The following is a 16078-nucleotide window of genomic DNA, read 5'->3' as shown; positions in this document are numbered from 1 at the left end:
GTTTCATCTGATCCGATCATAATCCGATCGAGTTGGGTAAATGCTGTCTAATCAGGTTAGCTGAATAATTTGATCTGATCCAAACCCGCTATTTTTCGTATTAGATCGAGTCGGATCGGATCGGATCAGATCGAATTATTTGCCCACCCCTAGTTAGTTTTGTTAAATAAAAGGTTTGGACATCTAAATTTCAATGTTTTAATGCAGTTGCTAAAATTCTATAATTGTTCTAAAGTCTCTCTTCAATCCTTAAAGTATTATGCTTATAGTTTGTGTGAAACTTGTTAGTTGGGAAAGAATCACATATTATATTTTTCAATTACATATACAAAAACCACATATATTCTTGAGTTTATCCACACAAATCTTTGAGGAACTTCCCCAGTGCTCTCTCAAAGTAGCTACAAGTATTATATTAGCTTTGTGAATGACTATAGAAGATATACATGGATTTATCCTTGTTTTTTTTTAAAAAAGAAAGTACGCCTTTCATTACTCAAGAAGCGAGGAAACACAGAACATCAGCTGGAATTTCATCCAGCCATACAAAGGAGTCAATTTTCCTTAAACTAACTTGGCCATAGAGTGAGCTATAATGTTACAACTTTTAGGTAAATGTGGAGCTTTGAAATTTTGAAAACAATTCTTGGTTTCCAAAATGTCGAAGATCACCCAAAAAGTTTTAGTCAGTGTGCCCACTTTGTTGTTGATTAGTTCTATAACACCCTTTAAGTCTGACTCTAAGTCCACAGAGGCTGCTCCAGCCTTGAAAGCCACCTGTAATCCCCACATAGCAACACTTGCTTTCGCCGTCTCCACATTCCCATCATTTTTCTCAATTTTGACAGCAACATCAATGACTTCTCCTCTAGAGTTTCTGATTACAACTCCCAGCCCAGCTAACATAATTTCCTTATCCATTGCAGCATCCACATTAATTTTCACTCATCCCTCTCCTGGTGGACACCACTACTGATGTTTTGTAGTAGCCTTCTCAGTACAAAAATTCAACTTTAGTGTTCTAATTCTTTTGATAGAATCAGCCACAGAAAATGCTTTAGCTACCAACCTCACTGGATCTTCATTGATCCCTTCAAACAACATTTTATTTCTGGCATTTTATATCACCCAAAGAAGAGAAGCAATTAATTCACCACTTAACTCATTTTGCTGCTGGTGTAAAAATTGGATAATGCCGATTACATCCGAAGACATTTCTCTTTGAACTGGCTTACCAAAAGGGGAATTTTGCCAACCCTTTCTTGCTATCTTGCAATCCAAAAGAGCATGAGCGATACTCTCCATTTGGTTTCTGTATATTTGGCATGTTGCCTCCTGCACCACTTTTTTCTTCCATAGATTTTTAGCAGTGGGTAGCAGATCCTTAGCTGTTCTCCATAGGAAGATTTTTACTTTCTCAGGGACTACCATCTTCTAAATAGAGTTCCAATAGTTTGAATGAGAATTTGAGTAGCTTGGGAAATCCAAATGTTTTTGTTTTAGAGCCACCTGATAGCCACTTTTCACTAAATACTGCCCTCTTTGATCATAATGCCAAATCAACTTATCATCATTTTGTTTTCTTAGTAGAGGAATTTGCATAATTGCATCTACATCCTCCTTGCCAAAATATTGGTATATTAATTCCTCATTCCACTGGTTGTCTCCATTAATTAGCTCAGCAATAAGAGTTCCTTTCGGCAAGCTTGGAGGAGTTATTGGTTTAAAAGTCGTAGGTTTAGGAATCCAGCTGCTCTCAAAGACTTTCAGCTGCTGTCCATTACCTACTCTCCATCTACAACCCTTTACCAATACTTCTCTTCCCCATATGATGCTTCTCCAGATGTAGGAAGGCTTTGATCCCAAATTAGCCTCCATAAAGTTTGAGTACTTAAAATACCTGGCTTTCAAGATATTGGCCACCAAAGAATCAAGAGCTTGCATAATTCTCCAACCTTGCTTAGTAAGAGAGCTTGGTTGAAACATGACAGATCTTTGAAGCCCAAACTGAAATACTATCTACGCAACCCAAGAGGGGGGTGAATTGGGTTATTAAAAAAAAAACTAAGCAAACTACACAACAATTAAATCTATTGCCTTAATGAAATCAAAAACAATAAATTTAATCTAGCAAGATAATAAAAGAGTAAGGGAAGAGAAATCAAACACGTGATTTTTACGTGGTTCGGCTAACCGTGCCTACGTCCACGCCTCCAAGCTCACCAGGCTTAAATATTCCACTAAGCAAGCCTCCAAGGCTTCAACTGCTCTTACAATTGACTTCCAAGACGTCAATAAACCTTTACACAAAAAGATTATCGCCAAATTTTTATCCCAAGTGTATCTCAACACTTACAACTTCTCAATTTATTTTTCAAAAATATTACAAAAATAAATCTCTCTCACACAATGTGTTTGATTACAAATGAAAATCTAAAGTGTGAGTAAATGAGATGAATACAAGAATTTAAAGCTCAAAGAAACTTGTATGCTAAATAATTTGCTCAATGACAATTGTTGGAATCTTTAAAGTTTGAATTTGATTGAACTTATTTATAGTTGGATATGAAAACTAGCCGTTATTGACTTTTTGCTCACTATCGGGTCGCCGTTAACTAAATGTCAAATCGTCATTCTGATTGGTCAATATGAACGTTGGGCTGATTTTTCAAATTTTCGGATCGCCGGTTTCAGGATGTCGGATCGCCATTAGTGTCCAGAGGCTAATCTTTCAATTCTGTTCAATGTCGGTTATCCATTATCAAGATGTCGGATCACCGTTAGTGTCCAGAGGCTAATCTTCAATTATGTTCGATGTCCGCTAGTCATTATCAAGATGTCGGATCGCCGTTTTCTACAATGACTTACAATGAACTATTTTGCAGAATTTACAGTTTGGCTCAAAACTTTATAAAATTATACTATGTCCCAAAACTTTATAAATCTTGACAATTAAGTCCATTTCAGAATTTTAAGTAATATTTGCTAATTTCAAAGGTTTCAAAACTTTTTCAATTTAAATCATTACCAAGAAGATCATAAAATTACTTTTTATTGAATATAAAACCTTTATAGTATGAAAACTAAATGAAAGAATAATTTGAGCTTTTGATGACGACAAACTTTTCAAGAAAATGCTTGTCCAATTTTCCTCCCCCTAAATATGTGCTTCTCCTAAGTAAAATATTTGTAGAGTTTAGCTCCCTCTAAATATGTGCCCATCAATTTTTAACCAAAAAAATAAATTTAATAAAAAGAAAAATTATTCATCAAATTATTTATAAATTATCTACCCCTTCATCATAAAAAAGAAATGAGCGTGAAAAGAGAAGTTCAGAGATTACCCATGGCAAAACATTTCGGCAGAATCTCCCCTTAAAAAAGAACATATCCTCAATAACAAAATAGTTAAAACACTCCCATATAAACTTCAATTTAGCAACCAACCTTCATACCAACAAATTCAACATTACCATAAGCAAAAAAAAAAAAAAAATATCAAACATGTCATCAAAATCAATTAAATGATAAACAAAGTCCACATATCCAACAAAATCATTATAAAAGCATTACAACCACATTAAAAAATCAAATAGTATCACAACAACTACATGAGATGAATAATGTTTGTGCGAAATGCATAGGGACAGAAAACTAAGATGGGGGCGGTGAAGAGGAACTGCCGGGGTCATAACCAAGGTAACCAAGAATACGGCGCTGTCCAGCAAGTAACTCCATATGCTGATCTAATATCTGCTACCGAAAGGTCACAAAGTCTGATTGAAGGTGCTGCTGCTGCTGGGAGAGTGCATCCACTTTGTCGAAGAGCGGCTAAAGGTGGTCCTCAGAAGCAGAAGATGCTGTAGGAGGCACAGCCGGCTCGGCTGGCTCCTCATCCTGAGATGGAGCTGCAGCTGCACGTCGAGGGGCATGAGGTCGAGCTCCAAGTTGAAAGTCAGGTAACTCATCCTCGGAATAAACGTCATTGAGCATAAGGTTATCATTCGGAGCTACCAAAGTATCTTGATTCTTAGAGGAATTAACCTTGATCCATTTTCCTTGCCTCTAATGAAAACCAATCCCCAAAATTATTTCTCTACCCATCTTTTTGGTCTCAATATAGACAGGTTTGGTCAAAGGAACACGAAAGTATCTCAGAATCTTACTGATAATGCTACCATATGGAAGAGACCTGTTAGACACAGCATGGGTGGAGAGCATGTGACGTATAATAGTGAATGAATGGTGCACTTTCCTTCCTCGGATGAGAGAGTCAAATAAACCAACATCTAATCTAGTCACCTCATCACTGTGTCTCTACCTAGGTGTAATCATGTGCTGGATAATACTGTGAAGAGTACGGACCTGGAAAAGTAACAACTGAGACCGAAAGGACAATGAGCAGACCTCATCAGAAAGATCACTGTGTCTACAGATATTTCTAACGCCCTTAAAGTGAGTAAACTGGTTAAAATGAAGCTCTTTTCTGGCAGTATACAGGTCTAGCCCCTCATTAAAGATTCCAAGAATACGACCAAGCTTAAACATATCGAACTCAATTCTAACACTTCCAACATGTGTTACGATCCTATCTTTTCGATTAACCGAAATCTTCATATTAGAGTAAAACACCATAACTAAGTTTTCATAGACTTGTTCTTCAATGCCTAAGGCTTCATCCTATTGTCTTAGCATTTGAGCCAAAGTTATACCACATATAGTAATATCAGATAAATCATCAATATCATATAGAATGAGGTAGTTACCGCTTTTCCCATGAATTTCTCGTGAAATCGTTGAGCCAGTTGACCATTTGGAAAATGCAGGATGTCAAAATCTTGAGAAAGAGGCCTGTAGGAACTGGGATTGCTTGGAGCTGGTTGCTTGGTTCGGACACGCCTCGGTCGTGAAGCCATTTATGATTTTGAAAGAATTTAAATCAGTAGAAAGGAAGTTTGAGAGATGAGAGAGTGATTACAAGTTGAAATTGGATGGAAAATGGAAGAAATTTAGGTCAAATTTGACAAGAGTAGTGCAGCTAGTTCTAGGGTTTTCAATTTGGGATTTTTCAATTTTTGATGTGAAAATCGGTTTTAATTGGTTGAAAAGGTTCTAAGGAAGATAATATGAGGTTTGAATGGTTCAATTTGGTTAGAAATAGCAAGAAGAATGATGGATTTGAGAGGAAGAGGTGGTGGTAGTCGCAGGTTGAGAAAGAGAGAGTTAAGGACAAAAACGAAATGGGGAAGAAGATGGGTCACTGTGCACTTAACGCGTGATAACGACGAGCCGTTATATAGATATCGGCGAACCAAAAGAGTCCAGAGAGCTCCCAAAATTTTTCATTCAAACGGCGAGCCGTTATTATGCTATCGGCAAACCGATAGCGTCCAGAGAGATCCCAAAATTTTTCATGAAAATGACGAGCCGTTATATAGATATCGGCGAAGCGACAGCTTCCAGAATGCTTGTCAAGATTTCTACCCGAAAACGGTTAGCCGTTTATTGAGATAATGGTAATCCATTTTCTACTAATGATTTCGCACATTTATTTTAGTATTTGGCCACAAATAATACATTTTAAGATCATTTCATTGATCTAAAACTTTTTAAAGACCAGTTTAATGCATAATTCATGAAAGTACATGTATTTAAACAATTAAATCATACGCATATGCTATGATGATATAGAACTAAATTACATATGTTGTAACACATAGTTTTTGTACTAGAAAATGGCTGAGGATGACGAGTCAAAACCCCATCTAGTAGATATCTCAAATTAACAAACGAATTTGAAAGGTAAATATCAAATTAACATCAAAAAGCAATTGCACCTGATCTGAATTTCATACTAGAGTTTTTCTGAATGCTTTCCGTGCATATTCTTCACACAAAAACGAGCTACATGGTCAAATTATGGTTTAAAACCAGAAGAAAATATCTTGAAGAAACCAAAGATCTATGGATTTTTTGTGCTTATCACCAAATAGTAACTACATGAGTAACGTTTATTTAGGAACTTGAATATTGATACGCCGCAAATCAATTATTCTTTTGGACAGAGTTTATGTCTAGAGTCCAATGAAACGAGAATAATCAATCAGTGAATATAAATGTGTCACCTAAATAATGATGATAACGACATTACAAATCTAAGTAGCCAGAACAAAGCTAATTGTTACTTATTTAAGGCATTATGCCAATGTTGTGGGAAAGTACAAAATAAATTCATTTGTAATAGAATGTATCTTACTCAATCAATTATGAATGATGCCCATTCTGGCAAGCTATTTTATAAGAAAACATTTTCAACGAATTCCCAAAGATAATAGTCATTTCTTTTATCAAGGATATCATGCATATTACTGAAGCATGCATGTATGTTACTGAAGAATTTCCAAGCATCTCATTCTTGATAACTAATCATCATAGCAATTGCAGCTTAAGTTTTAATAAAGATTCACTTAGAAACCGGAGAGATAAATAAGTCAAAGCTTTCACAGGCAGTTTTCCATCTGGTTTTGATTGGCGTCTTTGTTTGAGGGACCTCATGAATTAATGCATGGTAATATTCTGCCTTTAATTCCTTCAGCCAGATGAAAAATTGACAGAGACAATGAGTTAGCTTTTTGTACCGACCCTACAGACGGCACCAAATGTTGATGCCGAAATCTAGTCGAGTCAATTAGCAGATTGATACTAGGCCCCTAAGTAAGCATTAAATTTACTTGGTGGGGAAATAGCTTGTCAATCGTTGAGATTGCCTTGCATCCACTTATAGATAACCTACTAAAATCTAAAATCACAAAGTATGTTAAAAGGAACCAAAAGTTTTTCCGGTGTTAACCTTTCAACGCTCAAGTGAGTTTATGGATTTACTAAAAAAGTAAATTTGTAGTTTCACATGTAGTTGAAATGATGATGATGATGATACAGGTGATGAAATGGATGGTGAATATTCATAATCATAATGTAAATATTAGGATGATGATGATGAGGTTTTATTTATCTTATTCTTGGTTCTCTTCTTTATGCCTTAGAGAGATCGAGAGCTCGGTTCGTTAATGGTCTCACCATAGTCGCTTCCCCTTTTCTATCGTGTTGGCTTCCTCTAATTGACTAGGGCTTGGTCAGGGTAGTTTAGTCACTGCATCTTACAAGTAAAATGGTTGGTTGAGAAAAATAAGGAGAGCACGTCCACTTGGGCAAATTCCCCCAAAAATTCTTTTTTCTTTATTAATTCCTCTCTCTTTTTATCACCAAACAACAACAACAACAACAACAACAACAACAGTAATAATATTAATGACACAAGGAATTTAAGAAAAAATTGAAATTCATAAAACTCAACTTTCTTATTGAAGTCTTCAAAAAAAAAAAATTCTTATTCAAGTTTTCTACAAATAAAATTATTTCTACTAATAACATATATATCGGTTATGTAACCTCTGATTCTCTTAGGATTTGAACATAAATGGTCAACAAAAATTAAAAAAAATTATTTGAAAAGCAATGGACCAAGGCCCAAAGTGGAACATAGTGGGCCCAACTATGTATTACTAGTTTGTTTCACTCAAATTTAACAAAAATGCATGTACAATTTCAAAGTTGTTTATTATGTTTATTTTGCATGATTAGATTATAATTTCATTTTATTCTGTAGCAATACAAAACCATAGCTCCCTTGGTCTTCGATCTTATTTTATTATCTGCTATAGAAAGCTGATATGCTAGTAATTTATATATTATTTTTATGTTTTCTTAACTCAATTTTAAGTTAAATTATATTTTATTATATTAATTTTTATTTTAATCTTCATATTTTGTTATTGTATTTTATTATATTAATTTTATTTTAATCTTCATATTTTATTATTGTAGAATATTAGGAATATTCAAGTGAAAGGAAGCTTAAAAAGGAAACAAATTGGCATTTAGGGAAATAATTGTGGATTGTGAAAGAAAAGAAGAAAGAATAATGCTTAAAGGATAATTATTAGATTTAGCACCACATAATGTTATAGATTCATTGGCTAATTGTACAAGTCACGTGAATGATTACATAAAGCATTGGCATTTGATTCACGTGCATGGGCTAAGAAAGTGGGCTAGGTTTGTTTCATTTTAAATCCTTTTGATTTAAGGATTCGTGGGCTGAGCAATAATATAAAACGGAGGAGAAGCAAAACCGAGAAAAAAAAGATAAGGGCAGCTGCAAAAAATTGGAGCCAAGAAGAGAAAAAAAGAATAGAGCAGCAGCTGCAAATCTTAAGCCAAAGCCGAGAGTAGCATGAATAAGGAGGAGGAGGAAGATGCATTAATTTTTGAGTTTTTCTTTCTCTCTTCTCGATTATTTTGCTTGAATGTTCCTAATTAAATTTATGGATTCTTTTTATATTCCCATGAACTAGTTTATTTTACTAGGGTTACTATAATACCACAAATCTTCTAAGGATATTTAAGTCTTTTTAGTTTTTAGTGATCCCTTTTACCCTAGTATAAATAGAACAAGATATCTTTTTCATTATGAGAGAGGAAGAAGGAGAAATCGGCTAAGACAAAAAAAAAATGACAAAAAAAGGAGAGAGAGATGGAGAGAAAAGAAAAGAAAAAGAAAAGAAGAAAATATTCTTCTTCTTTGTTCAGTCATGACAACACATGAGATCAAATTGCATAATTTGAATTGGGTATTATTGAGAGAAGATTTGGATTTGGAGGTAAGTTTTAATTCTTGGTTTTTATTAATTTGTTATGGAGAAGTATGATTGCAATAGAAGTAGAAACTTAAGATTTTGCAGAAATATGCTGACAGTGAATTATTACGAAAATCTTAGTAATTTGTACAAATTGATTTTGATTTTGATTTTTGGATATGTTAAACTAGACATCGTCTAGAATGTTTTGAAACTTGTTTCAAGTTAATCGGATAAGATTTCAATTAGTTACGATTTTTCAAATTCAAGTCTGAAAACCTGAAAATTTCTGATTTCAGTGCATAACGTGAATTACGAAATTATTTTTACCATAGCTAGACTTCTTCAAATATTATGAAATTTGGGCCAATGATTTTTATATATGTCTAGTATTATTCGGGAAATTTTCATGATTTTATGATAAAGCAATAAATGGTTTTGTATTTTTAAAGCAAGTGTGTTCAAAACAGAAAATTATTTGACTGTATTAATGATGTCTGAAACGTCAATTATTTTCAATAGTTTTTGAAGGAATTATGTTATGAAATTTTTATCAATGAGCTTTCAATGTGTCAGCATATGGTCTGTAAAATTTGAGATTTTTCCAATAAGAGAATAATTTATTAAAAATCAGAGAATATAGACTGTTCTGTTTTGAGGGCCAATTATTGAGAACATTGAGGTTGAGCTTAGGAGATGTTTAAATTGAGATATTTGAGGACATTAGAGTTTATGATTGAGATTTGATTATGTCTTATGAGGATTTATTGATGATTTTAGGTTGACGGTATCAGTACGTATTTTTTACATGAGGATGCCAAAAGGTAAGTAAACTAGACTTTAAAACGAATCACAATAAACAATATATATGTTTGACTTCTATGAAAAGCCTATTTTGATATGTACAAATATAGATTTATATGTCTCTGCTCATGTGTTTATATGATGTGTTATTAAGTATTGGGCGTGATTATGCACATAGGCATGTGTATGTGTGATGGTTCATTGGCATGAGCACGAAAATGCATTGAGTTTATGAATGAGAAAGTGGATTTTAGCAAACAAAATTTCTGTTTTATGAGATTTTGCATTGGGGGCCACCTCTTGAAGTTGTGTGGGGGCCACCTCTTGAGGGACAGAACGCCGCAAAGTGCCACGCATGGTGCAAAGTGCCACGCGCAGCACAAAGTGCTACAATTGCAGAATATGTATTTCATTGAAAGAAAATGAGAAAGTTTGAAAGCGAAAAAAAGAGATTTTTATGAATTTGTTTTACAGTATTTCCAAAAGATCATGGCATATCATCTATTGCATTATGTATAAGTATGTATATATTTTCATATAAGAAAAACTAGTTTGCTTACTGGGTTTTGTACTCATTATAGTTTATTGTGATTTAGTTTCCAGAAGTCATGATTAATTCGTGATGAGTGAGAAGATGGATTTGAATTGAGGATGGTAGATGGTTTGGTTAAATTTTTAAGGTATTCGGCTGGCTTTTGTTTTTGAGGCTTGAATTTTATTGTTTGTAAAGAGTTACTTAAATTCATATGTGAGTTGTGAACATATTTGCCCTCGTAGTTCGGGCTGGGGTGTTACAGTTACGATGTAGCCTAACTATAAAGATTGAATTCTATAAATCTGTGGTATTTTTAATTTATTATTCCATGATTGAGTGTTCATTATTGTGCTTAATGCTTTTAAATATCTGGCCAATATTTAAATGACTTGAGGATACATAATGAGATCGAGAGGAGATTTATGTATTTTTACTCTGTGTAATGTATGCCATGAATTGAACGAAAGACAGAGATATGCCAACGTGATTCATGCAGTTTTTTTAAGAATTTCCATAGAGCTTAATATAATTTTGCATATTTAAATTCACATAGAGATAATGGTGGGTTAATATGTGAAAGTATTTTTAATATTACTCGAGAGAGGATATTGAAGATGGAGGATTAAATTAGATTAGTTGTGGTGAAATCAGATATCCTAGTATTTTAATCTCTTGGTGATTTCTATTATTGCCTGCATATTTATTTAATTTTTAGTTATTTTATTTTAATCTAAATTCGTCTATTCGATTGTTCAAATAAATTAGGATTAAAATAATTTCAATAACTAATATGACATATAATTTCTGTGGGACGATACTCTACTTTTCATTATATTACTTATACCGACTAGTATACTTGTTAATTTACACATCAAAAGCTAACCCCTATATAACGAAACTCTTCACAATATGTTTTTAGAATGAAAAACGAAAAATTTTTGTACTCAATTACTCTTTGATACATCTGAAAGTCTTACAATAGACGGCAGAGTGATGCCGCTTATTCCAAAAGTTATCCCAAAATGTCACCCGAAATAGTAAGTCATACATTCATTATATGAAATCATAAAATGGGCGAACAAATTATCATACTAAATCACTCAGATTATTCTTAAATAATGATACTACTGTAGGATAGACTCATCTACCTTCCATCCTTGATATCGTCACATCATTCACAGAACAAACTTCTAACTTGATTTCAGTAACGTCTGGCTCTTCATAATCAGAAGAAATATTAATGAAAAATGCCGGTTGCTTTGGTTTAGGCAGAGCCATGGTATCGTTGGTAAGCATGGAAACCACATCCGACATTGTTCGTCTATCAGCTGCTCGGTCTTGAACACACAAAAGACCCACATGAATACATCTCATAACTTCGTCGGAAGAGCATGATTCATCCAATGTTGGGTCCATTAACTCCAAAGCTTTGCCTTCATTCCATAGCTGCCAGGCCTGAAACAGGGGAAAGTTTTGCTTAAATAAACTAATCTTGCTCTATTTTTGATTAAATAAACAGGGGATTTTTTTATTACTCACATAGCCGACTAGGTTGAGTGGGCGTTCTGTGTCATAAGAACCGTTGTTCTTCTTGCTACTTACAATTTCCAGTACCAAAACTCCGAAGCTATACACATCAGATTTCATTGAGACAATGCCATTCATCACATACTCTGGAGACATATAGCCACTGCAAAATAAATGAGCAATAATCAGTCATTGAAATTAAGGAAATAAATTTATTTATGCACTAGTTAGTAATCATGCTCTATGAGTTCCAGGAAATACAACATGCATATACTTACTGCGTTCCAACAATTCTGTTTGTATTTGCTTCCAGTTCATTCATCGCGTAAGTTCTAGCCATGCCAAAATCAGATATTTTCGGATTCATTTGTTCATCAAGTAAGATATTGCTTACTTTCAAATCTCTATGAATAGCCCTTAATCTTGAATATTTATGGAGATATAGAAGCCCTTGAACGATCCCTTCAATTATGTAGAAGCGCTTCTTCCAATCTAATAAACTTTTTCTACTAGAATCTGTCTCATAATATATAATATTAAAAAAAAAAAAACACAAGGTGGACTGCTTCAAATGAGTAGTCAACAAGGGGGTGGGGGGGGGGGGGGGGAAGTTTATGTACATGCAAAAACTTCATATCAACATAGGCATACGGAAAATAAAGAAATCCAAGCTTTTGTTAGGCAAGTATTCATATACCAAAAGCCTTTCACCTCCCTGAAGTGAACATCCTATAAGCCTCACAAGATTAGTGTGCTGAAGTTTTGCAATGAGTTTAGCTTCGTTCTTGAACTCCACTATTCCCTGTCCCGAACTTTTTGAGAGTCTCTTTATTGCTATTTCTTGCCCATCCAGTAGCTTCCCCTGAAATCATATTGGCTCTGTCTCGAATTACTAATTATACTCTAAATACATCAACCAAAAACAAACGAGACAAGAATATTTTACGTTATAAACAGGACCAAAACCACCCTGTCCAAGCCTATTGGCAGGTGAGAAGTTGTCGGTAGCAGCAGCAATGGTTTGGAAATCAAATATCTTCAAGTCACGCTTCACGGTTTGATCATTATGAACTTGTGTTTTTCTGTTCCCAAATATGATGGGAAGCGACACGTTGTGTCCAAGTTCCCGCAATAGCTTTTGCCGATTCACCATTCCTTCAACTAGTTGAGAGGTATGGAAAGTATAGTTCATGTAATGCTTATGTTTGTTTGGTCCATCATTAAGGATGTAAAGATAAATAAACAAATAGACTGTTCCTAGTGATTACCTTTGGCCTTGAGTTTTTTCAGTAGCAGAAAAGACACGTAGCTCAACAGAGGCACCACTGAAACCACCCCAACCACAATGACTAAAGACATCCACCGTTTCTCCTCTGCAATAAACCAAAAAGTAAAATACTTGATTTGCGATGAAACGCTAATTACCAATATTATGAATGAACTAATGCATGTAATTAACAGTTGTGATGATAATTAATTACTGTCAAATGATGAAAGCAGATATATTTTTCAAAGAAGATTGCATACCTTTAGCGTCGAAGTATTTTCTACGTATTACATAGCCTAAGTAAAGCAATAGGCAGACCCCTAGAACTACAGCTGCTGCAATAATTAACCAGAACCACCACTTCTTTTTTCCACCTGCCACTGATCGGAATATTCAGTAATGGGACTATGTCTTTAGAACGATCAGCACAGAAATCATATCCATATTCTCTATTAAAATTAAAAATAATAATAATTACTTCAACATTGAAGCAGATTTACCTTCTGATTCTTTATTGTAAAATGGGGGGCCAGAGCCATAAGAAGTGGTCTGATCTTCACATCCTCCGAAAAAAGTGCATGAAATATCTATTCCAATGTCATCCCTGAGACGGCGGAATCAATAGTTAACACTGGAAATGATGTGACATCTTCATTTACAGAATAAGTCAAGTATCTCTCTTGTTCATTTGAAGTGTAGCTGAAGTTATAGAATCCATAATCAAATATCGCTGGATTGCAGCAGTAGTTGCTATCATCATCACGGCTCCCCCTATAGGAAGGTAAGCAGTTGTTGATTCCATCATCACTGCTTCGAGTATAGGAAGGTAAGGAGTTGTTGATTTCATCATCACTGCTTCGAGTATAGGAAGGTAAGGAGTTGTTGAGCCAAATAGCACTTGTCCAAACAACTTTATCATTTTTCCAAATGACTAACTTGCTTGTCATATTGGGGTCGGTCCCAAGACCAAGACGGTATGAACCTTCGGCAGATTCGCTACTTTGGAGAAACCATTGATGCCCCGTTTGCAAGTTAATCCCCAGTTTCATCCCTGGCAGAAGTGCGTGAGTCGGATAATCGAAGCTTTGCCAAAGCCCCCTCCTTATAGATAATCCATCCGAATTCATCTCATATAGCACCAAATTGCCATTTTTCAGTAGAGTAGCACTCGTTGTATTACCTGCTCTTCGAACTGAACTTATCCCAATGGGATTTTTTCCATTGCGTAAAATTTTCAAATTTCCATCAGTACTATCTATAATAAGACTTGCTGATTCATTTCGTAAGACTGGGGTCTCGCGGTTGGCAATCCAAACTGGCTGCTTTTTTATTGCTGGGCTGTATGGATATTTCCTTGGTCGATTCCCAATTGCATAGCAAACAGGTCTACACCTGCTATAACTGTCGAATGAGACATCGGCAGCTCTATCTCTAGGCTTCTTGTAATATATTGCCAAGTAACGGTTTCTCGTGCCGTAAGGGCTAAAGAATCCCAACCTGAAGTTGCCAAAAGCTGAAACAAGCTCCTCCCCATCTTTCAGGACTTGCCCTTGTTGTAATTTGTCTGTCTGGCAGTAGCAAAGCCCTGGTAACAGTACTAATAAGAATGAAATCAAGCTCAAAAGGGTGTGATTATTCTTTGTTGTTGATTTGATGGCCATTAATTGAACTGCTGGTTTCATTACAGAAACAATCAACATAGTAAACGAGCTACCAAAATGTTGGCTTAATTATTAGGACCTGTGAGAGATGTAGGTGGTAATAAAAATCAGCCCCACGTGGCCCCACGGCTGATATCTGGACTTTTCAAGGCAGCTTCAAATGAATCTTTAATCTAAGAAGACTTTTACTACTTTTTGAATATTATTAATTCGAAGATTTGGATTGACTAAGGAGAATATATACTTCTAACCATCCTTTGTAAATATTATCGTAATAATAATATATCCTGTCACCATATTAAAATTGTTGATGCTGAAATCTGATCGAGTTAGCGACTTCATATCAAACTCATGCGTCACCATTAAACTGGTTTGGTGGGGAAACAACATGTCAATGTCCAAGAAGATCCTCCGACCATGAGTAGATAATCGATGAGCAGATAACTACAAGCTAATGATCAACAAGTACCAGAAACCAGAAAAAATGATAAGAGGTGCCAGATATTTTTTGGATATTAACCCTCCGATACTCAAGTCAGTGATCTAAGTCTACTTAGAAAAACTTGTGCCACAATTCACGTGGCTTAATTATGATTGCTTTAAATAAAAACTTTTAAGCAAATTTTAGGGAAAAGAATTTGAAAATAATCAGTCTTAAAGAAAATGAAGTTGTGAGAGAAAGAAATTTCTCAGTGATAGAGAGAGAGAGAGAGAGAAAAAGATCCAATGAGTTGCCAGTCCCAGAGAGAGAAAGAGAATCTCCTTGGCGTGATTTTCCTGGGGTTTTATAAACACTTGAAACCCACGACCTTAGATCATGGCAATAACCATTAATGGATCAAATTTTTACCCTGATTTTTCTGAGGAGATCTGTGGTGGTTTGTTTTGAATGAGTCTTGCTTCTTGGTGACCTTCTCATAGAGATGATCTGCTCGAGGTTACCAAATAATCTCGTGCTCAAGGTGACCAAATAATCTTCTGGTCCAAGTGATGTGCTCGAGACCACCAAATAATATCCTAGTCGAAGTGATCTATTCGAGGTCTTCAAAATTACCACCTAGTTCAGGGAGCTTACTCAAGCTCACCAAATAATATCCTAGTCAAGATAGTATGCTCAAGGTCGCCAAAATTTTCTCCTAATAGTCTATCAACTATTTGCTCACATTTTACTTTGAGAAGAGAACGATAGCGTCTGAGCAAACACCTTATCGTGGTCACCCTATTTTATTCCCCAAACAAAAACTTGTATAATTGACTAACTATTGGTATATATCCTAATCGACACTGTTTAGCTACAATATTTGTTGAGCACCAAGAACAAGGAAATTTTTTTTTTTGACTCAATTATTAGAATTGGTCATTCTGTTTGCGAGTGGCTGTCGAGTAATTAAGATATCTATTATCTACTTTGAGTCAAATTCATATGGTTTTGTTTTAAGTTTTTATGCAAACTCCTTCAGTCCTGCTGAAAAAAGCATGGCTATGAATTTAATTTTGGACATCTCAACCCAATATATATTACTTATTCATGTATGTATATGATGACTCTATACACACGCACACACACACAGATATATCAATTTTAAGT

The 16078-nt window shown here is 34.9% G+C and overlaps 1 protein-coding gene and 1 long non-coding RNA gene across 4 annotated transcripts; one reads left to right on the top strand and one right to left on the bottom strand.

Moving 5' to 3' along the window:
• Positions 1-8212: 8212 nt before the first annotated feature.
• Positions 8213-10352, top strand: LOC102617540 (uncharacterized). The gene is made up of 3 exons (XR_369685.4): positions 8213-8720; positions 9477-9520; positions 10097-10352. It is a non-coding gene; the product is annotated as an uncharacterized LOC102617540 (long non-coding RNA).
• A 604-nt stretch (positions 10353-10956) lies between these two features.
• LOC102617823 (G-type lectin S-receptor-like serine/threonine-protein kinase CES101) lies at positions 10957-14602 on the bottom strand. Of its 3 annotated transcripts, XM_052435567.1 has the most exons (8): positions 13330-14586; positions 13090-13209; positions 12831-12935; positions 12509-12723; positions 12204-12424; positions 11841-12071; positions 11575-11725; positions 10957-11490 (listed from the first exon to the last, which is right to left on the bottom strand). In XM_052435567.1, the coding sequence occupies exons 3-8, from the start codon at positions 12919-12921 to the stop codon at positions 11176-11178; spliced, it is 1224 nt and encodes a 407-aa protein (XP_052291527.1). In that variant the 5' UTR covers positions 12922-12935; positions 13090-13209; positions 13330-14586; the 3' UTR covers positions 10957-11175. The 3 variants fall into 3 exon arrangements, 1 of the variants encoding a protein (XP_052291527.1); XR_008052617.1 differs by lacking the exons at positions 10957-11490; positions 11575-11725; positions 11841-12071; positions 12509-12723 and having other exon boundaries at positions 12182-12424; positions 13330-14602; XR_008052616.1 differs by lacking the exons at positions 10957-11490; positions 11575-11725; positions 11841-12071 and having other exon boundaries at positions 12182-12935; positions 13090-13203; positions 13330-14602.
• Between the last annotated feature and the right edge of the window lie 1476 nt (positions 14603-16078).

Source organism: Citrus sinensis, chromosome 2, assembly GCF_022201045.2.
Source record: "Citrus sinensis cultivar Valencia sweet orange chromosome 2, DVS_A1.0, whole genome shotgun sequence".
Taxonomy (NCBI): Eukaryota; Viridiplantae; Streptophyta; class Magnoliopsida; order Sapindales; family Rutaceae; genus Citrus; species Citrus sinensis.
The sequence above is the reverse complement of the archived record's forward strand: the minus strand, read 5'-3'. Positions and strand labels throughout refer to the sequence as shown.